Below are 24,436 nucleotides of genomic sequence, written 5' to 3' on the forward strand. Positions count from 1 at the left end.
CTCAAATTTTATCAAGCTTCAGAATGTTCCCCCAAAAGGAGCACAACCTCCTCATCACAAAACATCTGCTGGAGAGTTCAACCATGGTGGCAAAGGGTGCAACAGAAGAGGTACAGGAGACTCAGAGAGGAATATTTCTACTCCAGTTTCTTCCTGGTATGGAAAAAGTCAGGAAACTGGTGCCCTATCTTAGATCTTCAGAAGCTCAGTGAATACCTGATAATGGAGTCCTTTTGCATGGTTACCCTGCAAGATATTTTGCATCTCCTCAATAACGGGTCTCATATAACCTCCAGGATGCATACTTCCATATCCCGGTTCACCCAAAACATTGAAAGTACCTAAGGTTCAAAGTGGCTGGCACCCACTATGAATTCTGAGTTCTTCTCTTTGGTCTAAAATCTGCTCCTCCATATCTTCACCGAGTGTTTGGCTCCAGTGGCAGTTGATTTGAGACAGAAAGGAGTTCAGGTATTCCCTTACCTGAATGACTGGCTAATAAAGGTGGTCATGTCTCAACAATTCACAGCAAATGCTTCCCTCTGCCTCTCCCTCTTCAAGATGCTGGGTCTCATGGTAAACGTGAATAATTCCTCTGTCACTCCAACAACATTAACTTTCCTAGGAGCTGTTCTGGACACTATACAGAACAAGGCATTCACATCACAAAAATGTCAAAACAGAACACAACAGCTGGCTCAACCGCTAAGCAAAAGAAGGTCTGTTTCAGTTTGACTGTACAAGTCACTCCTGGGGAGGCTGTCCTCTTGCATTCCTTTGATCCCTAATTGCTAGCTTCACATGTGTCCTTTGCAGGAGGCGCTAGACAAGCAGTGGGAGCAAGTGCAAGGCTCCTTTAATGACATTGTTCAGATCACCCCAACGCTGGCAGCATAAGTGCTCCGGGTAGCAACATTGCCAAGGGTCTCACGCGTCCTTGGAGGGTTTGGGCACTCACCTTCAGGACTTCACAGTCGACAGGAGATGGAACACCATAGAAAAGGAAATGTGCTGGAGCTCAAGACCATAGCACTGGCCTTACTATCTTTCCTCCTCAGGACAGCATGTTCATCAGTGCTTAGCGAGCACAATAAGCAGGACGCCTACCAGCTGCCACAAGTGGGTGCTTGAACAGCAAACTTTAGATATCTTCAATCTTTGGTGCAAACCAAACTTGTATTTATTTGCGACCAAGGTAAATTCTAAATGTCAATACTACGCAAGCTCCCATCACCAAGAAGGATCATGGGGGAATGAGTTTTCGTTCAGATGGTCAAAAATCTTTACACGCTCTTTTCCCCTGATCCCGTAATCCCCAGGCTCCTCAAGAAGCTAAAGAGAGAACCCTGTTGAATGATTATCATTGCTCCCAAGTAGCCCGGACAGTTCTGGTTCATGGAACTCCTCCTTCTTTCAGAGCAGGACCACATACAGCTGACACCCATAGCAATTTGAGTTACCATGATAAACGGCCAGGTACCTCATCTCCAACCAACATCGATGTATTTGTCGGCCTGGCTCCTAAGTTCAATGAATTTGTTCAAATAGATATACTGGAGGACTGCAGAGAGATCCTCACCAAAGTCAGAGCTGATACCACTAAGACAACATATAGGTTCAAGTGGAAGCGTTTCTGTCTCTGGTGTCAGAGAAAGACGTTTATCCCATTACAACAGCCTCCACAACCAATCCTACCATATCTTCTTCAGCAAGTGAAGTCTGGACTAGCTCACTCATCTATCTAAGTGCATTTAGCAGCAATATCCCAATTCCTTAGGTCAAGTCAGCTACCCTCATTATGGTCGGCTATGGTAATCAAACAATTTCGCAAAACACTTTTCAGAGTGTTTCCTCCTGTAAGGAAACCCCACCCTACTTGGCATCTCAATATTGTTGTAAGTCAGTTAATGAAGGCTCAGTTTGAGCCAATCCATAAAACTGACTTGAAGTACCTCACATGGAAGACAGCAATACTACTGGCACTAACATCAGTGAGATGTTAGTGACATCCAAGTGTTCATAATCGCAGAACCATTCTTGCAGTTTACCCAAAACTGCATCATCTTATGAACTAATCCACAGTTCATACCAAAAGTCTCATAGGACTTCCACCTGAACAAACTCATTATATTGAGGATGTTCTGTCCCAATCAGTAGACTACAACAGAAAGAACACTACATATGCTAGTTGTAAAGAGGTGGATTAAATTATTCTTGCATAGAACTTAACGCTTCAAGATGAACTGCTGTTTGTGGCTTATGGAGCACTACGTAAAGAATTACCAGTGTCAAAGCACAACATAGCCAGATGAATCACAACAGCTATCAAATTCTGTCACGACGAGCAGGAAAGCCCTTTTTACGCAAAGTTAAGGTGTATTCTACTAGAGGTGTTTCCACTGCTCCAGCTCTCTTTGCTGGTGTGCCTATCCAGTAGATATGCTGGGCAGCAACACAGTCCAACAGGCACACCGTTACACAGCATCCTTCAGACAAAAGTGATGTGGCTGTGGTACAAGCTGTGTTGTGCCATCTATTTCAATAAGGTGAGCCATTTCAAAACTGTTTCCCACCATAACATTGTATTGTTGATATTTTCAAATGCTAACTATTCAGATTCAAGCATGTGAATCTTTGAAAGATCCAATACTGGAGAGGAAAATACGTTACGACCCTGTAACTATAGTTGTCCAATATTGGTATCTTTCATAGATTCACATGCGACTCACCCTCCTCCCTTTATTTTTTTACAATTGGATATCTCACTTGTGCTTGAAAATTTGAGGGACTAAAGCCTCTATGGTGAGGGTTCTGAAGGGTGCTGCCGCCTGATTGGCTGGACTACAGGTCTTTTTAATTGATGTTAATAAGCTATTAAAGTGAATGCCTTTAACATTGAGTTCTATGCACGTTTGTTCTCTACTGCTTTCAATAGTACTGTGGGACTCCCATTTCGATGACAGGGATTGATTTAAACCTGTGAGTCTATGAAAGATACCAGTACTGGAGGAATACAGTTACATGTGTGTAATTTATTTTCTTAATGCTTATTAAGTAATTGAACTCTATAAATTGAGAACCTCAGCTACTATGCCCAGTAGCAGTTGACTTTGTTTAAAATTCCTACTTTTTCATTGAAAAGAATGTATCCATGTTGTCGGTTTCTCATAATCATAGTAGCATCCCACTACGAGTAGATGTGTGTTGTAGAATGCAGATTTTTCAAGTGACTTCAGTTGAAGCTTAAAAATTTATTGAGAGAGGTGCATAGTCAAACCTGATTCAAAACTAGAATGATATTGATATAGTTGCTCTTGTGAAATAATTGTCAATCTATAAACAACACAGCTAATAAAATAGGAAAGAAAGCAGTGATGATACTTTGCTAGAATAAAGTGGTATAATTTGCATACACACACAAATATATGTATATGTGTGTGTGTGCAATTATACTACAGGGAGTGCAGAATTATTAGGCAAGTTTTATTTTTGAGGATTAATTTTATTATTGAACAACAACCATGTTCTCAATGAACCCAAAAAACTCATTAATATCAAAGCTGAATATTTTTGGAAGTAGTTTTTAGTTTGTTTTTAGTTTTAGCTATGTTAGGGGGATATCTGTGTGTGCAGGTGACTATTACTGTGCATAATTATTAGGCAACTTAACAAAAAAAAATATATACCCATTTCAATTATTTATTATTACCAGTGAAACCAATATAACATCTCAACATTCACAAATATACATTTCTGACATTCAAAAACAAAACAAAAACAAATCAGTGACCAATATAGCCACCTTTCTTTGCAAGGACACTCAAAAGCCTGCCATCCATGGATTCTGTCAGTGTTTTGATCTGTTCACCATCAACATTGCGTGCAGCAGCAACCACAGCCTCCCAGACACTGTTCAGAGAGGTGTACTGTTTTCCCTCCTTGTAAATCTCACATTTGATGATGGACCACAGGTTCTCAATGGGGTTCAGATCAGGTGAACAAGGAGGCCATGTCATTAGATTTCCTTCTTTGATACCCTTTCTTGCCAGCCACGCTGTGGAGTACTTGGACGTGTGTGATGGAGCATTGTCCTGCATGAAAACCATGTTTTTCTTGAAGGATGCAGACTTCTTCCTGTACCACTGCTTGAAGAAGGTGTCTTCCAGGAACTGGCAGTAGGACTGGGAGTTGAGCTTGACTCCATCCTCAACCCGAAAAGGCCCCACAAGCTCATCTTTGATGATACCAGCCCAAACCAGTACTCCACCTCCACCTTGCTGGCGTCTGAGTCAGACTGGAGCTCTCTGCCCTTTACCAATCCAGCCACGGGCCCATCCATCTGGCCCATCAAGACTCACTCTCATTTCATCAGTCCATAAAACCTTAGAAAAATCAGTCTTGAGATATTTCTTGGCCCAGTCTTGACGTTTCAGCTTGTGTGTCTTGTTCAGTGGTGGTCGTCTTTCAGCCTTTCTTACCTTGGCCATGTCTCGGAGTATTGCACACCTTGTGCTTTTGGGCACTCCAGTGATGTTGCAGCTCTGAAATATGGCCAAACTGGTGGCAAGTGGCATCATGGCAGCTGCACGCTTGACTTTTCTCAGTTCATGGGCAGTTATTTTGCGTCTTGGTTTTTCCACACGCTTCTTGCGACCCTGTTGACTATTTTGAATGAAACGCTTGATTGTTCGATGATCACGCTTCAGAAGCTTTGCAATTTTAAGAGTGCTGCATCCCTCTGCAAGATATCTCACTATTTTTGACTTTTCTGAGCCTGTCAAGTCCTTCTTTTGACCCATTTTGGTAAAGGAAAGGATGTTGCCTAATAATTATGCACACCTGATATAGGGTGTTGATGTCATTAGACCACACCCCTTCTCATTACAGAGATGCACATCACCTAATATGCTTAATTGGTAGTAGGCTTTCGAGCCTATCAAAATACGAGCGAGAGAGAGAGAGAGATAGATATATATATATATTCCAAAATAGTCGCATTCCTCTCTCAATGTTTCAGGGTGATGATCTGTCAAATGGAGGCTGAGAAAAAGAAGGGGACCCAAAATAGCAAAACTAGTTTTCCCCATGCAGTTTCTCATAGGAACTCTAGACACCCAGTAGAAATGGTGGGGCCACTTCTGGCGCCAAAAACTTTTTTTTTTTTTTTTTTTTTTAAATAAAGTTTTACAGCTAATCTGTGGTAAAAAATTTAAAATAAAAAAAAAAATAGGCTAACATCCTATTTTTAGTTAAATGCCCCCTCCAATATCTCCAGGGTGGGTCAGTGCATACTTTATTTTTAGGGTAGAGGGGGCCCACCTCTCCAAGCCATTTGAAAGCCCCAGGGACCCTGTCACCAAAGGCCTGATGAATTGTAGTGTTCCAGGGACCCCATCCCGCAAGACACTGTAGACAGGAGCAGTAAGAAAAAGCTGCTCCCAGCCAGATGGGAGTAAAACACTGGACTCCTTTTGCCAAGTGGAAGCAAACTAGTGAAGCAAGCACCCTGGATGGGGGGAGCTGGAGGTACTGTGGGGTGATGGGCCCTAAGGGCAATAAAGATTGTGTGTGCTGCCAGTGGGACTGGGGCACCCATTTAAAAAATAAAATAAAAATTGAAACAAATTGCCTACTCCTACCTCACCATGAATGGATGTTTTCAGGAGAGCTGGCAGGCCATAGGGGCCCATGTGCCCTCCTGCCCAACCCTCAAAATTGCATACAGTTGTTGGGTGCCCTGGGTGAGACTAGGGCACCCAATCCCGAAAAAAAAAAAAAAAACAGGGTAAGTATGAAATGAGCAGAGTAGACACTCCTTGCATTTTCACTGCTCCCGCTAAGGAGCACCGTATAATTTTCTGTATAGATGTTTTTGGCCTAGAATTGGTAAGGACACTACTAACCATTTATTTTAATGTGGGGAAGCTTAACGGAGTGCAACAGCCCTCCTAAAAACAATCAATAAAACAAACAATAGAAATCCAGGGCTATTGAACACATGACCCTAGGAAAGCTTACAATTAAAGCACTCTTAGCGGGAGCTAAGTGCTCGACTGGAGTGTGGGCACCCCTTGTGGTTGGTCATGAGAAGTCATTGAATTATAGTAATGATAAATATTGTTGTGATTTATTAACAAAACTAATAGGTCTTCTTAATATATTTTGATGTGCTGGCCCCTTGATCAAGCCAATACATCTGCTTTTTCCATTCCGGACTTCTGAGCAAGTCAGTAAGTCTGCTTTACTTAAAACGACAGCCTTTACATTTTAAAAAACTGAAAAATTCACTAAAATATCAAAGGGTAAAGTGATGTTATAGTTAGGTATGGTAATAGCATCTTAATTTACATTAAAAAAAAGCCTTAGAAATTCATAGAAAAAAGATTAAAGGGACTTTATAGTTAAGTGCAAATGTCAGTTAAAACAAAAAATAAACTAACTAACAAAACTTCTGAAATTCACCAGTTATAGTTATGTCAGCTAACTTGAACTGGTGCCCTAAAGTAACTTTAAATCGTGATGCTCTGCTGGTAGATTCATATATCACATTGCTCATGACATGTTCAGTGATTGCATTGCTAACACCTCTAATAATATTACATAATTGTAGTTATGTTGTTGATAGTAGCTGGATGTCAGTTCAGATCACTTGATTGTCCAAAGCTTTTAACTTACAGCTCCCTCACCTACATAATACCCTCATGTTAGTCTCTGGTGCTGTGTTTTTTGACTTGATCATTGTGAACCTGTAACTGAACAAAATCAATTTATTTAATGAGCTGTAATTCTGAATCCACAAATCAGTAGTCATTCAACCGAATTGTACCATCGTATATTACTCATTATATTTAAACAAATTTCCCTTTTCTTTGTCTCACATTTGTTTCAATGAAAGAGACTTGGCAGTTGAGGGCATAGACCTCATAGGACAGTGTATTACATACATGGTAGATCAAAACATTTTGACGGATGAAAAAGTCCTACTATACAACGCACTTTTTTATCAAGATCTTTCATCACACAAGGAGAAGGTTTGGTTGAGTCTGCTACTTTTGAGACAGATTGTTACAGCTGAATGGGTAAAGACAATTACTTCTTCACTTAGAATCTACTAATATAATGTCTCAGCCTAGGAAATAATGTCATGCCTGCAATCATGAAGTATTTTGTAGTTGTGTCTATTGTTGTGAAAGGTATTGGGATTATTGAAGTTTAAACTCATACTAAAATACTTCTGTCGGTTTTCTTGTTAGAGTCTTCGTCGATGTTAAAAATGGGGAGTATGTTCCTAGAAAATCGATTTTAAAGTCCCGAAGCAGAGATGATAGCATCTGCAGTGATACAAGTGAGAGCAGTGCTGCTGAGTTTGAAGACAGGCGCGGAATGATGAGAAGCCTTAGCTGCGATGATGCCATCTTCTTTGATGCCAGTGAGGGAGTTCTTCCAGAAGAGTATCATTCTTCCAGCAAACATTCTCCTACATCCGGACCATTGGAGGTATAACACAACTTGCATTATTTAACCACTAATGTGTGCGTTACCGATGATGAGGCAGATTGTGTCTTCTTTCACATTCCAGTCCAGAGAAATAATGCTGTTATTAATAAAATATTATTTTGCTTAGTATGTATACATCTTAATTCGACCCACCCCTCCACCCTCCATTTCGGATGGTAGTGCCAAAAGACTGCTACTGAATTATGTTACATAACCCCTGTTGTGTGCTCATCCAATAGATGTTTCTTTAAAACAAGGATGGGCACAACCAGCAACTTTGTTAGTAAGGAGATCGGGTTTCATGGAAGAAAACTGAAACTAGTGAAATGGTTCGAAGCAAGATTGGGATGGGTTTCGACACTGTAGGAGCAAGAACTGAAGAGCAGCAGTCACCTACGTGGTATTCATAGTCTGTAAACATTTAGGCAGGGGGGCATATCTATATGAAGATAATATATTGGAAAATAAGGAATAATCCTTTACTTGATGAATGCTGGTGAACATATAACTACAGACCAATGAGCATGATTTTAAACACAGAGTTCATTAGGAGGCAGAAAGTGAAGAGATGTAATATAGACAGTATTGCAGCTGAATTGCGGCCGATTGGTGATCATGCAGACACATTATCACTAATTAAGAATTTGTAGATTAAATTTACATAGCCAAACCTGGTTCCAGTTGTAACAGCCATGACTAGTCTCCTAGTTTTCTGATTAAGGAAGGAAATAATTGTCTTAAGGTGGTGGAGATGAAAGCTGCAATTATAGACTACAATTGAGGGTTGGAAGGAAAGCTTGTGATTGGCATTTTGTTTTCAACTTTCATGACACAGTAGAAAAAAAGTGAAAGGCAGCAGCTGCAATAAGAAAATGTAAGAAAGGAAAATAGCACAAGCAGCACTGTTCTTCCAATGCAAAATTTAAAATCCAGAATAAATGAGAAAATATAAAGAGTACATGAAAACAATACAGGTAATACATTTTTCTTACATTTGCATACATTATAAATCATTGTATAATGTTTGTAAATTTGAGTCAAATGTGCCAAAGAATCCTAAGAATAGCTACTATTGTCCTAAAATGTCTGTGTTTGTAGCATTTGTATATGTTGATACACATGTTTTTCATACACTGGCCATCTAGTATTGAGCTCAGACATTACAACTTATTTTTCTTCAATGAAGCTTCGAGTCTCGTGATGTTGTGACTCCTCCCTATATTCAATACATGCATGAGCACCCACAACACCTTTGTTTCCCCCCCCCCCAACCATCTGGTTCAAATGTGTTCAACTACTGTTCTGAAACGTACATCATCCTAAGGGCTTTTTTGGGCCTAAATGCTTCACGTTTCGAGACCAATGACTCGGATAACAATCACTGTACTGCCCACCGCTATTCAACGATTCTCCTGACGTGAATACTGCTCCAAGCCCATCAGTTGCTTTGTTTTGGCACCCAGGCTACCAACACTTAGGTCTTCCACTCAGTTAAGTCTTCAGTCTCCCCAGAGCTTGTCCCGGAGAATGCAGACAAGAAGGCAATGATGGAATGCTCTCCCTTCCATTTTTGTCCAAGGTGCAGTACTAAGTACCTTTGAGTGGACAAGCATAGACTTTGTGACCTCTGTCCTCCCTGCCCTTACAATGAGGCCTCCTGCAAATTCTGCCTAATCTTTTGGAGTAAGAAGACAATGAGATCCTGAAGGGAAAGGCGCTGAGGATACTTCTTAATGAGCAGTAGTCATCCTCTGCGATGCTCAATATTATCAATAAACATGACCCTCTTGCCATCGAGGAAGAAGACGCAGGCCCCTCCAGAATCCCAGCGGCCCAACTGAACCTCAGCCTGGAGATGTCCTCAAGCACTTCTGAGGAAGATCAAGATGGGGCACCCTTGGGTCCACCTTAACAGGGCTTGGAACCAAAAATACTCCAAGTATTACTCCATCACAAAGCCAGAGGCAGAAACATTGCACAGTTGAAAATCCAAACTCTGATGCAGAGCAGTACTCCCACAGGACTTTAGGCCCAAGCAGGGCAGAACGAAAATCTCAGCTTCTGTCCCACTTCCTCCCTTGGGCTCCGGTCAGCACTGAGAAGGGGCTCATTGACCACTGCCAGTCACCACCACCAACTCTTCTCCTCATCCAAAAGGTACCAACCCCCCACCTCCCTGTCGCTGAAATTTATCCTGAGAGCACGTCCAAGAGCGAGTGCTAATATGCTTTGTGGGCCTCTACGACACAGCAATCGGAAGAATCTGCAGCTCCTAACCTGAAGAGACTGGCAGAGCAACTGAACTCCAGGCACAAACAGCTTTCATGTGCCCAGAATCTGGCACGATTTCCACTAATCTGCCTTCAGGAAAACAATCAATCACTCTGCCTTCGATTCCTAAGAAACAGACCGACCTTTGAGTTGGAGATTCAATTCAATGTTGCACATCATCCGTCCCCAACAAGCAGAGGACCAGAACTACAAGCTCTTAACCCCAACCTCCCTCGCCCAGGCAGTCTCCACCACTTCTTCCTCCACCACCACACTCAACGTCCACTTCCCTATACTTGCCCTCAGCAGAATCTCCTGGCAGGTCACTGCGTTCATATTCTGACCATGGTACCCCCTATGGGGAGGAGACTCTTCCAACCATCATCCTGAAGCAGGAGATAGGGACAGCCCTTGGGACAACTACAATGTTGATCCTGCAGATTATCCAGGTTTGGAACCCTACTTGACTAAGCCATCCCTCACAAATGATATCAGCTTGTATCATGCCATTATTAAGAGGCCAAGGAAAATCTTTGGTGGCAATCCCCTCTAAAACAGAACATCCCATCTAGTATCTGGCCTTGCTCACTTGGATGGTCAAGTCAGCCCCAGACAACTTCAGACACCCTGTCAGGGGAAGGTATTCGTACTACCAGTTGACAGGATATTTAAGGCATCTCCCAAAGAGCCATATTATGCCCAAAGCCACATCCCCCCAGACTCCCTGGTGATACAGAAAGACAGCAAGCCTCAATTCAAGCAACAAGGGAGGTCCCTGCCAGAGAAGAGCAAGCTCCTCCGCATTCCTAACAAGCTCTTGGATTTTGGTGCATACATACAATTGCGTATTGCCAGTTCATTAGGTTTTCTGTCTAGATATGACCACTTTCACTGGGAGGAGATAGTGGTACTGGTGCAGCTCCTCACTGAGACCTACTGACATAGGGAGGAAGAGCTAGTCACTGCAGAAAGCATTTCTATTGCAAACATCTGCTTCTCCATCAACAATGCAAATACTGCCTCCCACAGTGTAAACACTAGAATTCCGCTCTTTAGCCATGCATGGTTTTAGACCTCTGGATTCAAACTGGTGGTCGAACAGCACCTCCTTAACTTGACATTTGACAAGGAATATCTCTTTGGATTCCAGGTGGATGAAAAGTGGGAAGAGATAAACTAAAGAAAGACATTGAGTTAGTAAAATCCATGGTGTCCTGCAGTCTACCACTCAGTGAGGCAGCTTTCGTAGGCAGCAATAAGACAGCACTCTCAGGCAAGGGTTCCAACTGCATGCGTTTTACAAGTCAGCTGCTGTCTCTTTCTGTCCCCTCACCCGGAAACTGTTAGAATTATTTTAAGTTCTTGAGTATGATTGAATTCTGCATAGCCATTTTGCAGCACGCCAGGTTACACATTCGCCGCCTGTCTCAGTGGGAAGATCTAGTGAGGCCAGCACTCAACACTTTCTGCAGTCATAGAACAGAAACAGTCTGCTGCGCTCAGGCCTTTCCAGGACTGTCTCTTGCGGGTGAGCATTGCCACGTATGCATAGCTCACACGGGGTCCACATCCTTGCAACATCACTGTATGAAGTACCAGAGTTGTCTACACATCCACTACCACGAGCTGCCGGCCATCCACCTAACTCTCAGACCTCTTTTAAAGCATGTTCATAGCAAAGTGGACTTCAAAGACAACTTTATGGACCTTTTAAGTAGGACGCATCAACAAGTCCACAAATGAAAAAAAATGTCAAATCTTCATCTCCTGCTACCCATAATCCATGCACAGTGTACTGTGTTTGAACTAGTCGGGATACTTGCTTTTGTTTTCCTCCTCTCTTGCTTATCCTGTACCTGTTGAGGAAAATGATGCAAGTTTCCATGACCTTCACTCTAGTAGCTCCAGTTTTGGCCAGACAGCCATGGAACTCAATGCTTCTGGAGATATCCAGCAGTCGTCTGGAGAAGCTGCCGATCAGGCCGGACCTTCTTGTATAACATGGCCAAAACAGGTACCCAAATCCGAAGCAGCCCAACCTAGCAAACTGGCACCTATGGTCTTAGGGTTTGGCTACCCAAACCTCCCTGAGGAGTGTATGGCGATTTTAGCTTGAGACTCCTAGGCCTCACATATGTGATGCAGTCAAGGGGAAGAGATTGATCTCTTCAGGCAACTTTAAAGTTAAGGTCCAAAGCATCATCTCGTAACTTTTACACTTGCAAAAGACATATCTTGCATATACCTCTGTATGCCTCTTGTTTCTGTGGCTACATACATGCAGTGCAGGCAATATTAATTCCTTTTCAGGGTTCCTGTGGTTAAGGTGTTTAGGGGGGTGGGGGGGCTCAAAAACGTGATACCCCCTAGAACACCTCCTGCCAGAGTATGCATCCTTAACGTAGTTCTTCCAGGGCTTATGGGGCCACCTTTTGAACTCCTCTAGTCTTGCAACTTAAATGTCTTTCCTGGAAGGTGGCCTTTCTAATATCCTTTATCTTACAAATGGAACATCAGTGAAATACAAGCATATTCCTTTCAGGAACCATTTATGCAGGTGCACAAGGAGATGGTAGTGCTTAGAACCAAACCAAAAGCGCCTGTCCAGGGTAGTCTCACCTTTCCACGTTAACAAAGCTATTGAGCTGCCCTTATTCTTTCCACAACCTGGTTCATTAGCTGAACGGGTTTTACACACACCTTAGACATCAAAACAGGCACTCGTGTATTACATTGACCAGATGAGGAGCCTTATCTAGAGTGCAGAGTATGGTTTTTACTCTGTCAGTATGATGGAATAAACTACTCAGTTACACTGACTGAGTACCTGTACCCTGCATTTGAAGATGTCCCTCGGCGTAGTAGACATCCCACCTCATTGGCAGGAATCACTGTCACAGCTGAACTGCAGATTCCTTACCTTTGATTGTCCCCAGGTGTCTGATTGAATCCGGAAACTTTTTCTTGAGTAATACCCCTGTGCGTGCCATTGGGTGGCTCTATTTGGCTCTGTGTGGCATTGCTGGCGCCAGAAGCAATGTCAGTCACCTGTATAGGCACCACCCAGGCATGTGGGTGTCAGTTCTTTACTTTCCATGCCAGTTAGCGCAGATTCAGAGAGAGCACCCCCTCTCTCACTTTTTGACAGGTCTTTTTGCTAAATTTTGTCCAGTTTTTCTTCAAGTGTGTTGAGGATGTCTTCAAGGAAGGCTGGGTTCAAACGGTGTGGCACCTAGCACCGTGTTATGTCGATTATGGACCCCTATCTTGTTTTCCTCGGGTGCCTCGAGTGCAACCACAACTCCAAGTCATGCTCGGACTGCCAGGCCATGGCGCTGATGGCTTTGAAGGAGCGGTCTCTAAAGCTGCTTGCGGCCCGGCAGTCGGTGACAGCAGCATGTGAAACTCCTCTGTGCTCTCTGTCCCGCTCGAGAAGGAGGTCACAGGACCACTTCAGGAGCCCAAAGTCCTCTTCATCCCATTTGAGGTCCTCTGGACACTCTGGGAAGAGGCACAAAAAGAAGTAGTCCAAGTGGACTTTGACTTTACCTTCTCCATCGGCATTCCTGGCATGGTTCTGCCGGAGCTGTTACCCAGTTAGACTCCGCGCCTCCCCCCATTTCCGGGAGCCGGATGTACATCCACTCAAATTAAGGAATTTTATGAGGTCATGTACCTTGTATTGAGTGGGCCGACCCTTCTGACGCATCTTCGGTTCCCGTGGGTTCGGAGGAAGCCCCGTCCAGTTCCACGCCAGCGGCTCCAGCCAAGGATCTGATTCGGGATCCTGACCGGCACCCGTCGTACCCAGGCAACTTTCTCTGGTCCCAACGTAAATGCTCCCGGCACCCATCACCTGCACCAGTCCCATTCTGATTCACGATGATCCGGAGCCGAATGGCGCCCACAGGTGCCTGATCATTGCCTGAGGCTTATTTCACACAGCCAGGCATGGGAGAAGAGTGGGAAGGGTCACTGGACCCTTTAGAACACCAGTTAGAGAGTAGTTTGGGCTGGGATGAGGAGCTAGGAGAAAACAGCGGTCTCTACACCTCTCTGGATACTGGCTTGCTTTCTCCCTGTGCCTACAGAGGAGGGGGCTTCCTATGCAGTGGTGGTGCGTAGGATAGTGGAGGTTCTTGACCTCAAACTGCCCTCAGTGGCTGTCAAGACAAACACCTTGATGGAAGTTCTTCAGCCTAGGGCTTTTACATCTGAACCCCTTCTGCCCTTTAACAAAGCACTTACAGATGTCCCGCTGGGAACTTGGTCCAAGCCCAACACAGGGGATTTTGTAAATAGGACGATGGCCCGCGCCATCACTCTGCACCGTGTGACCCAAGCTTTCTCAGCCAACACCCCACCCCTGGTAACTTGGTGGTCCAAGCCTCCACTTCACAATGCGCATTCTCTTCCACTCCCCCAGACAAGGGATCCAAGATACTGGACCATCATGGGAGTAAGATGTTTTCTACCACTAGTAGGGCACTGAGGTAGATGCTTATTGGGCTGTTTCTCACACACCATTTAGGATACGGCATCGCAAGTGCTGCCTCAGGTACCGGAGGAGGCCTGTGCCATACTCTCCCAAGCAGTAAAAGACGAGAGGGATGCAGCAAAGTTCACCATTTGGTGTGGCTTAGATACGACTGACTCACTAGGTAGAGCGATTGTGTCGACAGTGGCCTTAGGGCACCAGGCATGGCTGAGGACATCTGTTTTTTCAGGGGAAGTTCAGGCAAACCTGATAGACATGCCCTTCATTGGCACTTGTTTGGTGAGAAGGCACACTCAGCGCTTGAGCACTTTGAGTCTCGAGCTGTGACCAAGACCTTGGGCCTCGCGGCGACCCCCTGTCTGCTTTCCACCCCTTTCGTGGTTACAGCCATTTCTTTCCTCTTTCAATGAGAAGTTAGTGCAGGTGTTTACGGACAACACCACTGCCATGTGGTGCTGCAACAGGCAGGGCGGGGTGGGGTTGTGGACGATTTGTCAAGAGGCCCTGCGCCTCTGGACATGGCTGGAACATATAGGTAACCACAGAGACCAGCGCCAACTACGCCATGTGGAGCCGAATGGAGCCACCTGATGACGTGCGCAGGGGTATTGCTTGAGCAAACGTATCCGGATCCAGTCTGATGCCTGGGGAAAATCAAAGGTGAGGAATTTGTAGCTAGATAATACGTTACCGAAAGCAATTAACTTGTTCTTCCTGTCAGTGTGTTAAAGTTTACTGGATAGCTCCATGAAACATGACGGCCTCCTGTCTAAGTGGGATTTTGTTTTTAAACAAACAAAAACTGACATCATTCAGTAGGAGGTATTTTGATGGTGTGGTGGAGGGAGGGTCATTATCATCCTCTAAGTCGGGCAGATGATGTTCTATGTAAACTTCGGGCTGCCCGTACTCCATCGGGCCGTCGAAGGAGTGTGTCAGCAACAGAACCAGACTAGGCTTCATTGCTGACATACTTCTAGTTAGACCGCCAGTAAATCACGTGGGCGGACCAAGGGTTTGGCGGAGCTCTTAGTAGCTTTTGCAAAACCCTACAAATATCATCCTGTTTCCAAGGCGAGCCTTGCAAGGTGAATTGTCAAATTAATCCACACTTGCTATATCAAACCTAAATGTGTACTTACTGCCTCTCTCAGGGCACACACTACACTGAAAAAAGGTAGCCACTACAGGGCACACTCTAGATTAGATTAAAGAAGGGAGCCCCTATTGCTTTTTTTCATATCATCCCATTAGCAGACATCAGCAAGGAAGCTACTTGGTCAGCACCAAATACATTTACAAAGCCTTATTGTGTGGACATATAAGACCGCCAGCAGGCCATGGTTGGCCAGATTGTTTTAAGAACATTATTTCAAACTTCATAGTCGGAGAACGCGTATTTACATCCATGCATCCTACAAACTGAAAATGGTACTCGCCTTGTAAGCATCTCTTTGCAACTTGTAGTGCTGTACATTTACATGTAACCACCCCTTTCCCTGAAAGCTGACAATGATGACATGTTTCTTATTTTCACAATATTTACCAACTTAAAATGCACTTGGCACATCATAGCAGACTTACTCTACTCTCTGCTTTCACCCTTTGAGTGAAAAAAGTCTGAGGTGGGGCCAGTGCCCGTGTGTATTGTTGATTAAAAGAGGAGTCACAGCACATCTCATGACTTGAAACTTCAAGTTGTAAAGTTTGAGCCCAACACTAGATGGCAGGAGTATGCAGATCATGTAAAGTTACCGCACTACACACTACAAACAGGTGTTTACAGTTTAAGTAACATTTTCCTTCTCCAGCATGGATATTTTTCTTTGACTCACATGTTTAGAATCTTTATCTTTCTGATCCTACTTTTGTAGGACTTTCATTTCTTAGGATTCGTGAATAACCCTTTCTTTTTTCCTTTTCACTTGAAGCCATGAATCTCCCATTCAAAAATGTTATTACTGTCATGGCAGCTTTGGATGGGCAGTCTATTTAGTGGTTCATTATGTGTGTTTTAATCATTCAAAGGATGAATTTACACGTTGTTGGTTAGGATCCTAACAGTGTGAAGGACAACAGCACTCTAGTTAATTGACTTTGCGTTAATGCTTAGAAGTTTCTCTTCTGTAAGTATTAGCAATGGCAATTACCTCTTCTGCCGTGTGGTCCACTGTCACCTTTTAAATATGGCTCCATTTTGAGTCCTCCTAACTTTATGGAATAGAATTTTGATTGTAGTCCTGTATTTGCAACAAGGTTGCTTCCTCTTCTAACCATTAAGGCATGTTGTATTTACAAAGGTAGGCATCAGTTCTTCTGCTAGGGCATTTCTTTAACACCATACAAATTTAAGATGCCTATTTTCTCCTAGTATTTAGGAAAGCAAATTGTAAATGACTGTGGTTATAGGAGACCGGAATATTCAGTTCAAAGTACTTCTTTTTTATTTTTAGGTCACACTCAAAAGTGCTCCCTAATAATTTAGCTTTGGTATGGGATCTTCTAAAAACATTTGTAAAGATCTGGTCAGTTGCAGAATTTACTTTTCACCGTTCTTCAACAGTTGGTCTTTTTATTTCATTGCTTGATTTTCCTAAACGTCTTCCAGCATGTTTGAACATTACTGTCCACATCCTTTAAGTGAGCTTTTCTCGGTCCTGTATCACACACAAGCCTTATCACATTCTTTCTTTAGCATGGCATATAATAAGCCATGACAAACAAGTTTCGGTATACCACCAGCTAGAAAATATGTACAGCCTTCCAGTTCCTCTTGAGCTTCATGCCGTCCTGGCCTTTTCTTCTCCTTTATACACATTGATGCACATTAACACCCCCTTGTCCCACACATGTATGTATCCACTTCAAGAATACTTGGCTGATCTATTTCTTCATGTCTAAATATGCCTATCAATCCAGTCCTCTCATACCAGAGAGACATCTACTCTTACAATTCACTTCTCTCACAATTCACTTCTCTCATTCTCTCTTTAGTCTTGGACAAATTCTCACAATTTGAATCACTTGAATTGCATTATTGGATGGAATCACATCATCCTCAAGAGTCTGCATTGTGACTCTTAACACCACAAAAAAATTCACATTTTTCTAGCTCTATGAAGCATTAGCTGACCGAATTATGATTTGTAAAGATTATCTGTCAAATGAGGAACCTGGATAATAAATTTTCTTTTGTTTAATGACTGGTTTGTACCTGTAGTTAAACAATTGTGAGTATCCAAATTTCTGGAAAAATTGTCATTTATTCCACGCTATCTTTGGATGGATTGTTAATTGACTGATGGGGTTCTATAGTAGTTGGCTCTTGTTTGGGATTTGCACCAGTATCTTGTCCTTTTTACTGTGGATAGTGAGCCAGATGTGTGACCATTATTGCTTCGGCTGCTACTTTTAACTTTACTGTTATACTACCACATATTTCCCAATAGGTTTGATGGTTGCATTAGCCCGTTGCCACTACTCTCACTTCTCTCACCTATCGCCTTTTCCTTCATCTTGGATTATTAGAACTCTCCCCCTTTTTTATTTCTCTCGTAGTTTCTATATAATTCCCAATCGCCAAACATTACCTTTCTATTCTTTTTGACTCTATGCTAATCCCAGCTGTGTACATAGGTCCTTAACACTTTTGAGTTCTCCTGCTAGTTAATTGTGAGGACTGCTTCCTGATGTGCGTTCCCTTCTCCAAGGCAGGTCATGATCTGTCATCCCCTACACCCCAATTAGTTCTTCCGGTTTCTGTTGTTTACAGTCATTAGACTAGGTAGATACTGAATGTTGTTACTTAGATGTCTCATTATGCGTTTGTCCCAGGATCCTGGGTCTCATGCAAGACACTACATCCAGCACCAGTCTGTCACAGTGAGGGTGATTATATTTAAATTGCAATGGCACATTACATATGTTTATTTTACTGCATTAAGCTTCACTCGTCTCTTACATTGTGTCCTCTGCGTATTTTGATCAAAGGCCTCTTCATTTGTCTCTTTGACAATCTTGTTCGGATGTGTTCTGTCCTGTGTTTAGCTGCACTTAATCCCCTGTGGATTCTCATGGGAATATTATAATGTTCTATTCAACAAAGCTTCACCTGTATTTTGCTTTCTACCATTCGCTTGCAAGGTCTGTTAATTCCTTGTTCCTATTGTGAAGGAAAGAACCATTTGCTTGCAAGGTCTGCTAATTTCTTCCTGTTATTATGAAGGGAAGGACTATGAATTTGAGCTTTTGTAATATAATTCCTGTACCTGTAAAGACATAGGTGGTATTGTGTTGGAGTGTTGGGCTATTATGGGCTCCTGGACCATGTTCTGTAGGTATTTAAGTTTTGGTTACTCTGTCACCGTGGCCCTACCTTTCCTTCAATACCTTCAGCAAGGCCGAAAAGGCAAGTAGTGCTCCACCTGGATTACATTATTTGCCTCTGCTAATTCTGTAACCTTACTGTGGCTATATAGCAGTGCATCTCCCTCCACTGTATTCTCAAGTTCTCGCTTTTATCCACCAGCCTTCCACCTTCAGTCTTTTGCCTGCCCTCGGATTTCTTAATTTAGTGAAGTCTTCTGATGTTGATGGATTCAACTTTAATTTACAGTGCAGTCATTTATTTAAAGGTCTGATGACGATTTTGTCTTTTACCTGCAGAAGGAAAGATCTTTTTTCTTTAGTTTTTTGTGTGTTTGTCATGTATGCTAGCATTCAGCTATTAGGTTAAATGGCCCACCTGCTGGTTCACATTCTGTGTGGTTTGTAAAACTTCAAATGGTGAGAGTTAACATGGTCTACCCTACTACGTAGTTGCTAGTGCATGCAGTCAGGATGCAAAGACTAACTTGTGGGTAATGTGTGTAATGAAGTGCTAAGAATTCCCAGTTATCGAAAACCCAATTTTCTCTTAACTTATCATGAAGAAGTCTGATCAAGTTAATGTCAAGTAAATTTACAGTTCTCGAGTTGTTATTTCTTCTCTTTTCAAGTGTTCATCTTCTGTATTTTGTAGCGTAGGAAATCAATTATTCAGGCAGAAATCTGAACAGTCAATTAATGGACCAAGAGTCAGTTTGTTTTACCACTCCATTTGGTGAGTGTTTGCCTTACCCATAATGCCCAAGTAAAGTCAAAATAGTGATTATAAACTATTATTCTTATGTCAAACCTTGTTAAGTGGGGCTACTGGACCGCAGCATGAGGGCTGGGGTCGTTGGCCTTTGATGTCCTGTGGTCTCTCCGAATAAGGGTCTGCAAAGTGTGCAAGGTACAACCCCTTTATGCACTTCACCCTCAGCGGTCGCAGTGGTGAGCAGTCACAGGTTTCTCAGGGAAGTTAGTGTGGGGATACAGCAAGCTCGTCCCTCAACCAACATCCAACAGCCCAGTGATCATAAAAAGAGAAGTACTTTAATAGACTTTAAAACATAATACTATAAAATGCAGTATCAAGACACCAATAGTCTCTGGTGCAGGGCACTGTTCCGGGGTGTGGGTATCTCCAGTGCTCTCCCTCTCTGTGATATGGTAAATCTGATGTGGGCATCAGTCAGAGGTGCAATGCTTCCCTAAACCTACTTCCCCCAGGCAGATGCGTGCTCTGTCTTAGGTTTCTGATAGATACTTCTAACTGCAGATTTCCCACCTTGGGTTATTTCCCAGGTACCAGACTATGTCTGAAAGCTTTAAAGCAGTAGTCCTGCATGCTGGTAGGTAGGGTCGTGTGGCTCTGCACTGGCGGCATTCCACTCAGGAAGATGAACAGAGCCGCACAGAAGTGCCACCCATGCTCAATGATGTCAGATCTTTTAATTCAGGGTCTTCAGGCACAGATCCATAGCTTTTCTTTAGTCTTCAAGACCCATTTTTTTTTTATCAAATAATGAACTAGAGTGCAAGGGAAAATGTGATCCCCTAAGACAGTAGGGTTTAAGCCATGTAGAGACTGTCGCAAACCGATGCCTGTGATGGACCCACACTGTGTGTCTTTGATGACTGGGGTCGGAGCACATCTTCAAGACCTGTGATGATTGTGCCCAGATGAATCCGAAGGCCATGTAGGACTGCTAGGCTAAACTTAATGTCAACAAACACAAGACAGCTCCACACTTCAACCAGTCAAAGTGAAGTTCCTGTTCCTGGCAGATCAACGTCACGATCGAAATCTTCTGATTAATCCAAGAATAAGAGGTTAAAGAGGGACTCTGCCCCTTCCCCCTACTCTTGGACCCCAGAGAGGGCATGAGGACATTGGTGTGTCCTTCAAAATTTCACTCCCGATCTTCATCTGAGCCGATTCAGAGTCTAGTCCTGAAGCACCCTAAGTTCCTTGGTCTGTCTGCAGCATCACATCAAGTAGAGGACTTCAGAAAGGCGATGCTGCACATTTTTGGCATATTCCTAGTTCCCTCTGATGGGCCTTTGAACTCCAAGGATCCATGGGGCCTTCCATTGGACTTCTGTGCCCCTTGAGCCTGCATCATGTTCAGCACAAGCTCTGGTGTTGACTTCCATTCAGGCTTCGCCGCCTGCGCTGCTTCCTTTTGCTCTGTCACCGATAATAACACTGGTTGAGGATTTGGAGCCCATTATGCTATCCAACTCTGAGCAGAATCCACCTTTAAAGAGGCTTCACTTGGCTCTAACCAGCATCCAGCCAGCAGGCACGTTTCCCTTAGAGCTTGGTAGGGCACCCATTTTCCCATTTTTTTTATTGTATTTTCAGCACTGATTTGGAAATTAACAATTGATCATCATGCATCAGCAGTCACAAAATCGCCTTACTGTGCCCTTGCCGGCACACAGCCACCCTGTTGGAGACAGGATGTGATATTTCTTCCAAGTGTGGCAGGCCATCACATCAGACAAGTGGATCCTCTTCATTGTACATCTGGGCTGCACCCTCCCAGTTCTTTCTAGCTGGGCAACCCTTACACCACCATCAGGGTGGCTGACTGAGGGCCACCTGTCCTTCGTGCATCAGGAAGTGCTGGCCCTTTTGGCCAAAGGAGCCATGGCTAGAGCTCCAGCCTCGGAAGTAGGAATTGGGTGTTTGTGAAAGTGGGAGGCCTTGGTCCTATTTCAGTTCACATTGGGCCAGAAGTATTTTCAGTTTGCAGTGGTCTCTTTAGGCCTCGTCAATTCCCCCCTCAGGTGTTCCTCAAAGAGATGGTGGTAGTTGCAGCACACATTTAGCGGTCAGCTATGCCATTCTTCACCTACCTCAATGGACTGGCTTCTGAAGATGGTGTCACCCTTGGCAGATGTCAACCACCCTCGGGATATGGCAAATCTCCTTACATCATTGGGGTTCAATAGCAACATGCTCAAGTCGCATGTGGCTCCTTCACAGATGCTCCTGTTCATTTGAAGTATTCTGGATACAGCATGGTTTTGTGCCTTTCCTCCAGAGAGGAGAGTCCAGTACATTCAAGCTGCAATCCTAATGCTTTGGTCTCTGTCCCGGTTCTCACTTCAGATGGCTCTGAGGCTGCTGGGAATGTTGGCCTTCTGCATCCTGCTGGTCAAACACACCAGATAGCACATATGGACTCTGCTGTGGGACCTCAAGTCTGTATAGCTTCCCGGTACTGCTTGTCCTTCTGGTTCGGAAGAAGACTAGAACCGACCCAATCTAGAAGAGTAGTGTTTCCAAACTCCTGGGTAGGAGCATTTGTCCTTCTATGAAACTGCTTCTTCTGGTAGATCTTCTGTCACAGCAACAGAGCAAGGTCTACAGCCGGGGTTGCATAATTTGCATGCCTATCCTTGGAGATTGAGGGGCATCAGTTGACCTTCTTCCTCCTTCAGTCTTTGATGTCATCATGGTTGAGAGGTCATCGCTCCTCGAAACATGAGAGCACCAATCGTTGGGGTAGATCCCAGACTTGGTGCTGCACTTGACAAATTTACCCACTGCATGGCAAGTTGTCTGAACTGTTGATGTTGGGCAGGGTTAAAGGCTGGTATTCGCTCATTTTGTAGTTATTTGATCTCTCTTTTTTATTTGTCACCAACTGCAGTGAGGTTTCTGAAAGGTTTGCAAAAATTTTTATCGCCTACACCTTTTTTGATGCTGCAGTGGGACTTAGTTCTCACTTTTTTGCACCCCATTTCAGCCTCTGCACATTTGTTCCTTGAGACTTTTGACTTAATATATTCATACCAAATTCAAGAAGTGCAGCTGTGCCTAAGGTGCAGGTCAATACCCAAACACTATTTTTTGTAATGTAAGTATTTACGTGAATATCCACATCGTATTCAATATGAAAAGCAATCAGCTTCATTATTATTATATAATATAATTAAGATCAACATTGGATCATCACCAGTCCAAAAAAAAAAAAAAATTATTATTACAAATTGTGGCTGAGGGACAACATCTAAAATATAGACATCTAACCTCGCCACGGAGCCAGAAACTATTAAAAAATGAACATTGATATTAAAGTGCAAACAGTATCAATATTAAAGTGCAAACAGTGCACATGATAGAAATAATCTCTGACAGCACTTAAGCCTATACACTTATTATTAGTAAATAGACAGATGTAGAAAAAAAATGCCAGATTGTCTAAGACTCCAGCCGAGGAGGCCCTGCCTCTCGATAATAAAATTAACCTGTCCAGCTCGGGACCAACCACCTAACCCTGGCCAAGGGTGCACCTGGGCGACTATTCAATAGAAGAAATATCTCCAGAGCGCCAAAAAGTGAAACAGCTGCCCAAATCACCCTATATTTTCTCACAGCCCCTACCTTCTTGGCGAAGGCCCTTTCAAAAGCTTATGTCCTTTTCATTTTGATAAACCATTGCTGAAATAATGAGGCCGCAATGCTTTCCAACTCTGCGAAATCAGAGAGCAGACTACTGCAACAGCAAATCATATAAAACACTGGTGATATTTTCGCAGACTACGCAGCTCATTTGAAAACCCAAAAAGCACCAACATCGGGATCAGGAAAATCTTGATCTGGGCACTGCACCTAAATGCCTTGAAGACTTTGCACCAAATTTGCTGAACGCTAGGGGCAATCCAAATAAAACATCCACCACACCCTATTGCTGAGCACCTAAAGCACTGATCGGGCAACAAAGGATATATCTTATGGAGCCTGTGGGGTGTATAGTATGCTAACCATCTTGATAGAAAAAGCCATAGGCTTAAAATTAGCTGCTCTTCAAAATATGTACCCTACTTCGGTAAGAAATTTCCATTCCTGAGTATTAAATCTACAATTGGTTTACTTAAAGATTTTCTGCAATAGTTCCACATTATCCCATGGTATCAAATTTGCCCCGTTGTTGAAATCAGCTAGTGTCCTAAATCCAAGTACCTCCCAAACCTCTAAGAACATTATTTAGATAGTAACAGACCCCAAACCTTGCAGTCTTATAATGGAGTAAAAGCTCAACAGGACGGGGTACACCATGATCTAAAAAAAAAAAAAAAAAGCCAGTATCTAGTACGCCAGGACTGATACTGTCTTATATCTGGTCTTTGTTTTGAGTTTGGCAGTACTTAGGAAGACTGGTAGCCCAATTTGGCTTTCATTGATCATTAAATTCAACAAGAAGCTGTCATAACTGGGTAATCAGATGCTAGTTGGCCCATATAATCAACTAATGTTGCCTGATAATATGCCTGGAGATGCTGTAAGGCTAAACCTCCCTGGACTACATCTAATTGCAGTATGTGGAGTTTACCCAAGGCTGCTTGCTTGCCGATCTAAAGGTTAAAAAAACATTGTACACCTCATTGAAATATAAGATTGAAATTCCAAGGGGCACTTTAGAAAATAAAAATAATGGGATTATAGACATCTTGATCAGTGCAACCCGGTCAATCAATGACAGAATTAGAACAGTCTACCTCTGTAACCAATTTTTGTCTTTTGACAACATAGCCCCATAATTTAGCTGAAATAATTGAGAATAAATATTCGACACATAGATACCTAGGTACCTAGTCGGATGATTCGGAATCGACTGCAAGCTAACAGGGAGTACGGAACGGGCTGCACTAAACAGAAGAAGCCCTGTTTTTGCTCAGTTAACTTTGTACCCGGCTAGCTGTGTGAAACATAAAATTTCGTCAGTGGCATTCTGAACATTTTGCCTCTCACCCTTTAAATATAAAATTGCGTCATCAGCAAACAGCTTC

The 24,436-nt window shown here is 43.2% G+C and overlaps 1 protein-coding gene across 2 annotated transcripts in view; it reads left to right on the forward strand.

Annotated features, from left to right (window-relative positions):
• Nucleotides 1-24,436, forward strand: part of URI1 (URI1 prefoldin like chaperone) — a 427,315-nt gene that overhangs the window by 380,074 nt on the left and 22,805 nt on the right. For both annotated transcript variants that reach the window (XM_069216759.1, XM_069216758.1), the window contains one exon: nucleotides 7,254-7,497. In XM_069216759.1, the coding sequence (XP_069072860.1) occupies nucleotides 7,254-7,497 (244 nt within the window). The remainder of the gene's footprint in view (nucleotides 1-7,253; nucleotides 7,498-24,436) is intronic.

This window comes from Pleurodeles waltl, chromosome 12 (genome assembly GCF_031143425.1).
Source record: "Pleurodeles waltl isolate 20211129_DDA chromosome 12, aPleWal1.hap1.20221129, whole genome shotgun sequence".
NCBI classification, from domain to species: domain Eukaryota; kingdom Metazoa; phylum Chordata; class Amphibia; order Caudata; family Salamandridae; genus Pleurodeles; species Pleurodeles waltl.